The sequence below is a fragment of the Heptranchias perlo genome, chromosome 17, assembly GCF_035084215.1.
Source record: "Heptranchias perlo isolate sHepPer1 chromosome 17, sHepPer1.hap1, whole genome shotgun sequence".
NCBI lineage: Eukaryota > Metazoa > Chordata > Chondrichthyes > Hexanchiformes > Hexanchidae > Heptranchias > Heptranchias perlo.
Genome location: NC_090341.1, coordinates 16,924,341 through 16,936,730, shown reverse-complemented (window position 1 = coordinate 16,936,730; position 12,390 = coordinate 16,924,341). Strand labels below are relative to the sequence as shown.

General features: G+C 41.8%; 1 protein-coding gene across 3 annotated transcripts in view; it reads right to left on the bottom strand.

The window, feature by feature from the left end:
• Positions 1-4,960: 4,960 nt before the first annotated feature.
• iars1 (isoleucyl-tRNA synthetase 1) overlaps positions 4,961-12,390 on the bottom strand; it is a 180,739-nt gene continuing 173,309 nt past the window's right edge. For all 3 annotated transcript variants that reach the window (XM_067998627.1, XM_067998629.1, XM_067998628.1), the window contains one exon: positions 4,961-6,813. In XM_067998627.1, coding sequence (XP_067854728.1) covers positions 6,731-6,813 — 83 coding nt within the window. In that variant the 3' untranslated portion in view covers positions 4,961-6,730. The remainder of the gene's footprint in view (positions 6,814-12,390) is intronic.

Here is a 12,390-nt window from a genome sequence, read left to right as displayed (position 1 = left end):
TGCGGAACCACAAGAAATGGGTGAGATCCTGAATGAATATTTCACATCGGTATTTACGGTTGAGAAAGGCATGGGTGTTAGGGAACTTGGGGAAATAAATAGTGATGTCTTGAGGAGTGTACATATTACAGAGAGGGAGGTGCTGGAAGTCTTAACGTGCATCAAGGTAGATAAATCTCCGGGACCTGATGAAATGTATCCCAGGACGTTATGGGAGGTTAGGGAGGAAATTGCGGGTCCCCTAGCAGAGATATTTGAATCATCCACCGCTACAGGTGAGGTGCCTGAAGATTGGAGGGTAGCAAATGTTGTGCCTTTGTTTAAGAAGGGCGGCAGGGAAAAGTCTGGGAACTACAGACCAGTGAGCCTGACATGTGTAGTGGGTAAGTTGTTAGAGGGTATTCTGAGGGACAGGATCTACAGGCATTTGGAGAGGCAGGGACTAATTAGGAACAGTCAGCATGGTTTTGTGAGAGGAAAATCATGTCTCACGAATTTGATTGAGTTTTTTGAAGGGGTAACCAAGAAGATAGATGAGGGCTGTGCAGTAGACGTGGTCTACATGGACTTCAGCAAAGCATTCGACAAGGTACCGCATGGTAGGTTGTTACATAAGGTTAAATCTCATGGGATCCAAGGTGAGGTAGCCAATTGGATACAAAATTGGCTTGACGACAGAAGACAGAGGGTGGTTGTAGAGGGTTGTTTTTCAAACTGGATGCCTGTGTCCAGCGGTGTGCCTCAGGGATCGGTGCTGGGTCCGCTGTTATTTGTTATTTATATTAATGATTTGGATGAGAATTTAGGAGGCATGGTTAGTAAGTTTGCAGATGACACAAAGATTGGTGGCATTGTGGACAGTGAAGAAGGTTATCTGGGATTGCAACGGGATCTTGATCAATTGGGCCAGTGGGCCGATGAATGGCAGATGGAGTTTAATTTAGATAAATGTGAGGTGATGCATTTTGGTAGATCGAATCGGGCCAGGACCTACTCCGTTAATGGTAGGGCGTTGGGGAGAGTTATAGAACAAAGAGATCTAGGAGTACAGATTCATAGCTCCTTGAAAGTGGAGTCACAGGTGGATAGGGTGGTGAAGAAGGCATTCGGCATGCTTGGTTTCATTGGTCAGAACATTGAATGCAGGAGTTGGGATGTCTTGTTGAAGTTGTACAGGGCATTCGTGAGGCCACACTTGGAGTACTGTGTACAGTTCTGGTCACCCTATTATAGAAAGGATATTATTAAACTAGAAAGAGTGCAGAAAAGATTTACTGGTATGCTACCGGGACTTGATGGTTTGACTTACAGGGAGAGGTTAGACAGACTGGGACTTTTTTCCCTGGAGAGTAGGAGGTTAAGGGGTGATCTTATCGAAGTCTATAAAATAATGAGGGGCATAGATAAGGTCGATAGTCAAAATCTTTTCCCAAAGGTAGGGGAGTCTATAACGAGGGGGCATAGATTTAAGGTGAGAGGGGAGAGATACAAAAGGGTCCAGAGGGGCAATTTTTTCACTCAAAGGGTGGTGAGTGTCTGGAACGAGCTGCCAGAGGCAGTAGTAGAGGCGGGTACAATTTTGTCTTTTAAAAAGCATTTGGACAGTTACATGGGTAAGATGGATATAGAGGGATATGGGCCAAGTGCAGGCAATTGGGACTAGCTTAGTGGTATAAACTGGGCGACATGGACATGTTGGGCCGAAGGGCCTGTTTCCATGTTGTAACTTCTATGATTCTATGATAACTGGATTTTTTAAAAAACAAACAGGCTTGTGAGTTAGTTGAGGTTAGAATATAAGAACATAAGAAATAGGAATAGGCCATATGGCCCCTCGAGCCTGCACTGCCATTCAACAAGATCATTGCTGATCTTCTAACCTCAACTCCACTTTCCTGTCCTATCCCCATATCCCTTGATTCCCTTAGTGTCCAAATATCCATTGATCTCAGTCTTGAATTTACTCAACGACTGAGCATCCACAGCCCTCTGAGGTCGAGAATTCCAAAGATTCCCAACCCTCTGAGTGAAGAAATCTTTCATCTCGGTACTAAATGGCTGACCCCTTATCTTAAGATTGTGACTCCTCGTTACACATTTCCTATGTTCCTTTGATCAGTATGCAATGGCTTCTTTCTTGCTGTAGTAATAAGTATTTTGTCTATAATCTTTTAGTTCATGAACTACATATTTTTTGTCTTATGGCTAATGATGTAGCTGCCGTCTCAAAAGTTACAATGCTGATTCCAGTTGCACTGGAACATTTCCCATTGCTGCTTCACAAACCATTAAACAAATCAAATCATACACCAGCAAATTAATGGCAAACAGCACTTAACAACTACAGCTGTACATATGATCCCAGAAAACATTTTAAAACTGAAACCTGAGATTTAATATTGGGGAAAAACAGCAAATTTCCTAACACACTGCAGCAACTTGCCAAGGCTTCTTCGACAGCACCTCCCAAACCCGCGACCTCTACCACCTAGAAGGACAAGAGCAGCAGGCACGTGGGAACAACACCACCTGCATGTTCCCCTCCAAGTCACGCACCATCCCGACTTGGAAATATATCGCCGTTCCTTCATCGTGGCTGGGTCAAAATCCTGGAACTCCCTTCCTAACAGCACTGTGGGAGAACTGTCACCACACGGACTGCAGCGGTTCAAGAAGGCGGCTCACCACCACCTTCTCAAGGGCAATAAATGCCGGCCTCACCAGGGACGCCACAGCCCATGAACGAATATATATATATAAAAAAAGAGGCAAACAAAACATTGCATTTGACTTCCAATGCAACATTACACCGAGTAATCAAACACAAGCTAGGATGATCCTCAATGGTAAGCGAGAAATTGTTTTTTATTCGTTCATGGGATGTGGGTGTCGCTGGCGAGGCCAGCATTTATTGCCCATCCCTAATTGCCCTTGAGAAGGTGCTGGTGAGCCGCCTTCTTGAACCGCTGCAGTCCGTGTGGTGAAGGTTCTCCCAGTGCAGTCAGGTAGGGAGTTCCAGGATTTTGACCCAGCGACGATGAAGGAACGGCGATATATTTCCAAGTCGGGATGGTGTGTGACTTGGAGGGGAACATGCAGGTGGTGTTGTTCCCACGTGCCTGCTGTTCTTGTCCTTCTAGGTGGTCGAGGTCGCGGGTTTGGGAGGTGCTGTCGAAGAAGCCCTGGCGAGTTGCTGCAGTGCATCCTGTGGAAGGTACACATTGCAGTCACAGTGCGCTGGTGGTGAAGGGAGTGAATGTTTAGGGTGGTGGATGGGGTGCCAATCAAGCGGGCTGCTTTGTCCTGGATGGTGTCGAGCTTCTTGAGTGTTGATGGAGCTGCACTCATCCAGGCAAGTGGACAGTATTCCATCACACTCCTGACTTGTGCCTTGTGGATGGTGGAAAGGCTTTGGGGAGTCAGGAGGTGAGTCACTCGCCGCAGAATACCCAGCCTCTGACCTGGTATTGTAGCCACAGTATTTATGTGGCTGGTCCAGTTAAGTTTCTGGTCAATGGTGACCCCCAGGATGTTGATGGTGGGGGATTCGGCGACGGTAATGCCGTTGAATATCAAGGGGAGGTGGTCATTGCCTGGCACTTATCTGGCGCGAATGTTACTTGCCACTTATGAGCCCAACCTGGATGTTGTCCAGGTCTTGCTGCATGCGGGCTTGGACTGCTTCATTATCTGAGGGGTTGCGAATGGAACTGAAAACTGTGCAATCATCAGCGAACATCCCCATTTCTGACCTTATGATGGAGGGAAGGTCATTGATGAAGCAGCTGAAGATGGTTGGGCCGAGGACACTGCCCTGAGGAACTCCTGCAGCAAGACCCTGGGGGGCTGAGATGATTGGCCTGCTTTTTTAGGGTGTGAGCTCCCGTGTCCAATCAACCCTGGAAGTACAGCACCCGACGACTTCTGAGTGCCCAAGCTGCCCGTCTAAAACAGGCATTAGGCCCCTGGAATGTGCTAATGAGAGCCTAGTCTGTTTCAGGACTCCGATGCCAAATTGGACAAAACTGGGCGGAGCTTGCACCGCAGTTTTTCCAGGTCTACCACGACCTAACTAGTGGTCCTTAAAGGGACTGCTTTTCTTTTTCACTTACCTCAATGTGGCGCAAGGAGGAGCAGGATTGTTTTCCTGGCTCCACAGCAATACTGCCGGCCTACGCTTGCCCATCACTTGTTAGCTACATCGCCCCTATTCCCACCACCCAGACTTAACTGCAGACCAGCTTGGCATCCAAGCTGGACGAATTTGGAAAGGCCCCAACCAGTGAGAGGGATTGGGGCGCCTGATTCATATCCAAGGCTCGTTGGTATTATGGAGATGAGGCCTGAGGCTCAATTTGGAATGTGCCTCGGGCCGGTCTTCAGGTGTGCGTTCTCGACGTGCCGCACAACCGACGCAAAACCAATTTCTCCCCCAATGAATTCTAACTTGTGACAGGGTGGGCAGCAGTCAATGTGCAGAGGCCTCACGGAGATAAAACCAAAGAGCCATCAACCTTGACCGCTTTTGTGTCACTCCTTGAAACTAGATCAGGTGCATTAATAGCCAAAGTGTGGAAGTAGGTTGCCTTCCTGGGTTTGTTTTGACCAAGATGTGGCGTGTGGCCACCCACAAAAAAAGGTATGCAAAAAAAAAAATCTGAATGTTTGTGAACACTGATGCCCATTGTTTGTGGAGTTCAAGCCTGCATCACTCCACTATCAATGTGCTAAAATTTGTCCTACCTCCTGGACAAATGTGGAGATGGAAATGGAACTCAGCTGAATTATCTGAAAGAAAAAGCCTGTGTTACACTTTTAAAAAAAAAAGTTGTGTCATGATTTTTTGAGCTATATGTTATTTACAGTAACAATGTCAGATGTACCACAAACCAACATGGCTTCTGGTTTTAAAAAGCATTGACAAAGAGGTTGTATTAAAAAAAAGAAACAAAGTAAGCCATTACAGTTATCACCACATCACATCATTACCTTTATTTAAAGTTAGTTCACCATGCATTGAGAAACAAACAACCTGAATTTCAGAACCTAATGTGAGCCCAAGTTCACTTGCATTCCCAATGGGTTATTAAGAGTAACACATTTATTATTACAGAAGCAACAGGAAGATCTTACAGATCTCAAAAATAAAATTCCTAGGCACATGTGGAACTGTATAATAAAACAAACAAGGATTTCCAAAAAGTACTTTAGTGGCTGGAAGTTGTCAGTTATCCAACCCTTTTCTTGTTCATCTGTGAAGAATTGCATTGCATAGTTTCAAGGTTAAAGATGACAAGACATTTTTTCCAATGGCTCTTAGGACATTATTGAAATACAATTACATGCAACATTTTCATTCCTACAATGTCATTTTGAACTTGTCAGGGTGAAAAGTCAATACTACAGATGTGGTCTCAAAATTCATGGAATAAAGGATTTACATTGGGGTTAATGCAATATGAATCTAAATAGAGACTCTGACCAAATAATGCACAAGGGACAAAATTGCAAGTGCATTATGATCTCAAAACTGCTTATTTGACAATTACATTGGGTGAGTGTCCAATGCATTTGCTGCTCATACCACAATTTACAGTCTAAAGTTAATTATATTTTCATACTGGCAATGTTTGCTTTTTGAAAACTATATGTAGTGCAGGGCAGAGAACCTCTTTAATGTTCCATTTACACAGCTACCTACTGATCTGCAAGCAAAAAGTTGTATCCAATAAGCATTCTTGAACAGGTCCATGATATTTTGTGGGCCATTGAAATTCAGTGAACTATCAGTAGGATAACATTTTTCTTATAAGATGTCACAAAACTATCTGGTGACATCGTAAAAAACCTGCATTTTCAACAGTTGGAAATAGGTACTTCTGCCAGGAAGAGGAGGAAGACAGTATCATTAAGTGACTTTTTGTTACGGGGGAAAAACCTAAATAGGTAATAAATCTTTGGGACATTTTTCCATTCCAGGCACGATATAAATGCAAGCTGTTGTTGTAAATCCTTGGGAATTAAAATATTTTGTGCTCCTCAATTTTGTGGCATGAACAGAATACACAATGGGAATTAGTAGAAAAGAGTAAGATTGTCAGAACTTTGCTGCTTCAGAGTTAGGTCTTTCTTGCTCTCGGTATACATTTATATCTACCCTACTGTATATTGTCTTCTCGATGAGGGTTTGAGTCTCCCTATTTTGTCCTTTGTCCCCCAACTGCAAGAGCCATAAACCACCTGGGGCAGAGGGTGCCTTTTCCAGGTCTCCACCAGTGTCACTTCTGATACTGCTAGAAGAAGCATGCATCAGCAGCCCAGGAATGACTTTCTCTCCCTCTATGCGGATGTGTCTGGCCTATGCCCAGCACCTCACCACAATAGCACGGTGGAGATCAGGAACTCAAAAGAGTGAAAGAATGAGCCTCCTCCAAGCCCAAGCCCACCCCCTGCAATGTATTGTCTATCCAACCTTAGATTAACCTGACCTATGTTTTAAAGGAAAAATAATCCAATATATGTAAGACATCAACTAAAATGGGTGTAATATGTGTTCAGTAATTTTATGAATTATCATTTCAACCTCTCCAGTAAGTTCAGTAATATGCCAAGTGTTTAATCAAACAATATTTTCAAATTTTTGAAATTAAATCCAGGTATGGATATTCCGTTAACGCCAGAACATGGTTGCAATGCAGCATTCAGAAAAGCTACAATATCTGTACAGATCTTAGGATTCAGCTGTTGTCAGCAAGACGTGAACGTAAATGGTCTTTGTGTTCAACATTTTCATAGAAGTGTCATTTGTAATTTCTGAAAAAAGATAAATGTCATCAACTTTCTCATAATAAACAACTTTACTGCAGGTAAACAATCCATATTTTAAGTCACACATCCATACTTAGTTTTTTTTAAACTGACAGAATGACATATAATTGTTGATCATGGAAACAATTCAATTTGTGAACTAAAAACGAATAGAATGTGAATAAAGCCCAGAAAGGAATACTAAATTCCAAACAGCCTTCCCAAATATCAGTAATTTACTTGCTAGCACCAATTCAAGATGGAGTGCCTGAAAGCTTCAAAATTGGATCATCTCAAAGTCATTATCTAATTCTTTGCTCTTTACAAAACACCTCAACTTCACAGTACTGTACAATGCTTTGGCAAACTAATTCCATCCAGTGTAGAACATTGGAATATGTAGTTTGATTTGTATATATGGACCAAACACACACAATCATAGAATGGTTACAGCACAGGAGGCGGCTATTCGGCCCATCGAGCCCGTGCCGACTCTCAGAGCAATCCAATTAGTCCCATTCCTCTGTACTTTCCCGGAAGCCCTGAAAATATTTCCCTTCAATTATTTATCCAATTGCTTTTTGAAAGCTACGATTGCATCTGCTTCCACCACCCTTTCAGGTTGACCATTCCAGATCATAACTACTCGCTGCGTAAAAAAGTTTTTCCTCATGTTGCCTTTGGTTCTTTTGCCAGTCACCTTAAATCTGCGTCCTCTGGTTCTTGACCCTTCCGCCAATGGGAACAATTTCTCTTTATTTACTTTATCTAAACCCTTCATGATTTTGAACATTTCTATCAAATCTCCTCTCAACCTTCTCTGTTCTAAGGAGAACTACCCCAGCTTCTCCAGTCTATCCATGTAACTGAAGTCCCTCATCCCTGAACCATTCTAGTAAATCTTTTCTGCATCCCCTCTAAGGCCTTCACATCCTTCTTAAAAGTGTGGTGCCCAGAATTGGACACAATTCTCCAGTTGTGGCCGAACCAGTGTTTTATAAAGGTTCAACATAACTTCCTTGCTTTTGTACTCGATGCCTCTATTTATAAAGCCCAGGATCCAATGCTTTTTTAACTGCTTTCTCAACCTGTCCTGCCGCCTACAAAGATTTGTGCACATATACCCCCAGGTTGCTCTAATCCTGTACCCCCTTTAGAATTGTACCATTTGGTTTATATTGCCTCTCCTCATTCTTCCTGCCAAAATGTATCATTTTGCACTTCTCTGCGTTAAATTTCATCTGCTATGTGTCCGCCCATTCCACCAGCCTGTCAATGTCCTCTTGAAGTCTATTACCATCCTCCTCGCTGTTTACTACACCTCCAAGTTTTGTGTCATCTGCAAATTTGGAAATTGTGCCCTGTACACCCAAGTCCAAGTCATTAATATATATAAAAAAAAGCAGTGGTCCTATTACTGACCCCTGGGGACAACCACTGTATACCTTCCTTCAGTCCGAAAAACAACTGTTCACCACTACTCTTAGTTTCCTGTCACTTAGCCAATTTTGTATCCATGCTGCCACTGCCCTTTTTATTCCATGGGCTTCAATTCTGTCAAGCCTATTATGTGGCACTTTATCAAACATCTTTTCAAAGTCCACATACACATCAACCCTCTCTGTTACCTCGTCAAAAAACTCTATCAAGTTAATTAAACACTATTTGCCTTTAACAAATCGATGCTGGCTTTCCTTTATTAATCCACTAATTTTGTCCTGGATCATTTCTAAAAGTTTCCCACTGAGGTTAAACTGACTGGCCTGCAGTTGCCGTGTTTATCCTTACACCCTTTTTTGAACAAGGATGAAACATTTGCAATTGTCCAGTCCTCTGGCACCACCCCCATATCTAAGGAGGTTTAGAAGATTATGGCCAGCACCTCTGCAATTTCCACCCGTGCTTCCCTCAGCAACCAAGGATACATCCCATCTGGACCGGGTGATTTATCTACTTTAAGTACAGCCAGCCTTTCTAGTACCTCCTGTTTATCAATTTTTAGCCCATCCAGTATCTCAACCAAACTCCTCTTTTACTGTGACTTTGGCAGCATCTTCCTTGGTAAAGACAGATGAAAAGTACTCGTTTAGTGCCTCAGCCATGCCTTCTGCCTCCATGCGTAGATCTCCTTTTTGGTCCCTAATCGGCCCCACCCCTCCTCTTATTACCCGTTTACTATTTATATACTGGAAGACTTTTAGATTCCCTTTTATGTTAGCCACCAGTCTATTCTCATAATCTTTGCCCCTCTTATTTCCCTTTTCATTTCTCCTCTGTACTTTCTATATTCAGCCTGGTTCTCACTTGTATTATCACCCTGACATCTGTCATATGCCCCCTTTTTCTGCTGCATCTTACTCTCTATCTCTTTCATCATCCAGGGAGCTCTACCTTTCTCCCTTGTGGGAATGTACCTAGACTGTACCAGAACTATCTTCTCAATTACCATTTTGCCTGCCAATCTTTGATTCCAATTTACTAAGCCAGATCCGTTCTCAACCCACTGAAATTGGCCCTCCTCCAATTAAGTATTTTTTACTCTAGATTGCTCCTTGTCCTTTTCCATAACTAATCTAAACCTTACGATACTATGATCATTGTTCTCTAAATGTTCCCCCACTGACACCTGCTCCGCTTCATTCCCCAGAACTAGATCCAGCAATGCCTCTTTTCCAGTTGGACTGGAAACATACTGATCAAGAAAGTTTTCCTGAACACACTATAGAAATTCCTCCCCCACTTTGCCCTTTACACTATTACTATCCCAGTTAGGAGAGTTGAAACCGCCGACCACTACTCTCTGGCTCCCTGTAATTTCCCTGCAAATTTGCTCCTCTATATCCTTCTCACTAACTGGTGGCCTATAGAATACACCCAGCAGTTAATGGCGCCTCGATTGTTTCTTAACTCTAATCAAGTAGATTCTGTCCTTAACCCTTCAAGGACATCCTCTCTCTCCAGCACTGCAATATTCTCCTTAATCAATACTGCCACCACCACCCCCACACTCCTTTCCTTCCCTATCTTTCCTGAACATCTTGCATCCAGGAATATTTAGTACCCAATCCTTCCCTTTTTTGAGCCAGGTCTCCATTATCGCCACCTATATCATATTCCTATTTGCACCTGCAGCTCGCCAACTTTATTTACCACGCTTCGTGCGTTTACACACATGCAGTCTAAACCTATCTTAGGCCTTCTTGTATTCGCTCAGTCTGATCCCACCTAATACTGTACTATTTCTTACTCTAGTGCTATCTGTCTCTCCCAATCCTGTGTGCACCTTATTTCTCCTTTCTAATGATACATCCTGGTGCCCACCTCCCTGCCAAATTAGTTTAAACCCTCCCCCACAGCACCAGTGAGCCTTTCCATCTGTCATACGCCCCCCCCCTTTTCTGTTTCATCTTATTCTCTATCTCTTTTGTCATCCATGGACCTCTGACTTTGGTTGCCATGTAGGAGCAAAGGCACAAGAAAATTGAAACTGCACAGCCACATCCTGCCATAAGCATTACATGAAGTTATCACCCACATTATAAATATTCAATATCAATTCAAATGTTATTGCAATGCGTGCAAATCATTTTAAAAACAAAGTTTTGAAGGATAATGTTAAGCAGAAATCTGGACAAGACTGAAGAAAAGATAAGAAAAAATATTTATATAAATATATGCAGAAAGGTAGCTTCTCATTGGTTGGTTTATTTATAGCTCTGTGCTAACTTCAAATCTTTACAGACAGTTTAGGTTACAAGTCTTTGAAACTAACACTGTTCTACAAAACATTATGCTGAGTTTTTTGCAGCTCTTCGATATTTTTATTTAAGAGAGCTGAGCCAGACATTCAAATTTGGCCGATCAAAATTTGAAGTGTTTTTGCATTTTGTACGGCAGTGAAGCACACTTTGTCATCTTTCATTCACCTCCCATTTTGCAAAGTGACTTTCAAATAAAGCATCACTGAAAAGACTACATCGTACATCGCCACTGCTTATCCTGTCTTATGCTGTCACTGCTCATTCTACACTATACCACTGCTCATTCTATATTAAAAACTGTCCATAAGCTAAAGGGAACAAAATGAATCCAATGACTAACATTTTTCCTTACCGATTTCTATTCTTTTCTAAATTGTGTCTATCCTCATGAGGATCCTACAATAGACCATGACCCATTTTAAAGTTTTAAAAAAACTGCACAGATGCAGTAGCCCATTTTGTTGGCCTACCTAAACTGCATTTGAAAATTCATCTGCACATTGCAGGTCAAAGATTAATTCAGATTGAGCATATGCTGCCCAAATGAAGTTGTACCAGATCTGAAATTAAAATATTGCACTACTTACTTTAAAGCTACAATGATATGTACAAGGCACTCTGATATTCATAGGAATTTAAAATAAAGCATGAAGAAATACCATTCCAGACATTTCTTGCACTTAGTTTTTTTTATACCACTGAGTCAGAATGAAATAAGAATTGACTTTATTTCTCTACTTTTTAGTGGTATCACTTAAAGTTGAGACACTGCCAGTGCTAAACCCTGGAGCATTAACAGGCTTATTAACTGAGCTATTTCACTCACAAAGACAGTCATAGTGGCTGGGTAAGGAAAGTTAAAATGTTAAGCAGGCATAATCAGAGAATGCTAGTCTAAGACTGAAGTAAGCCTTATCCAAGGCTATATTGGAGGAACTCTAAGCCGTAATCAACACTTGAATATGATTGCTGGGGCAGGGGAGAAAATAGATTTCCATTCTGCAGCATTGTCACCTCTCAACTCTTCACATTAGCGCAGAAAACATTCCAGAGCTTCACATCTTTTCATAAACATATGCGGATCAAAAGTCATTCCATTAGTGCAAAATCAGAACAGCATCACCGCCAGTATGGTAACTAACAAGACATCGTATCACAAACAGCAATGGGCTTCTTGTGGAACGTGTAATTACATAGTAGATGTGAATTGGTAAACATCTCAGTTGATATGACATTTTGTTTAATTTATTGTATTGTATTGTGACAATGTTTCAAAATAATTACAATTTACACTGAACTCTCATTTAAAGAACGATGTGCAACAATGTAATACTGGTCTCCATTGTTTAGGAAGCATTAATAATGGCACTGAAGATTCCTTCTCCTTTACAGGCTTCTGATTGATGTTTCAGCACATGCTAAACATGAATATATATTGTGTTTTGTGTACTATAGTACCATTCTATTATTGTAAGATTTAAGTATGATCATAATTTGGCCAGTGATCCACACTATTAAAATTGCATACTAAATGACACAGTTTTTGCAACTGGAGAGGAAAAGTGCCATTTCTACACCAAATGGGAAATGGCATTATAGCAGCATCTCTAATCATCAATGAGAGGTGCAAATATCTCAGTGAAAAACAAATCTTTACATTTAATTGAACAAAAAATGGAGTGATCACTTGGGTTACATTTAAAATATATATAGAGCTTTGCATCACATATTTACTTCACCCCTAGTCCACACAGGGACCAACAAATTAGTTACATTGTTGCAAACCACTGCTAAACTGGAGTCAACATCAAAAATTATGCAT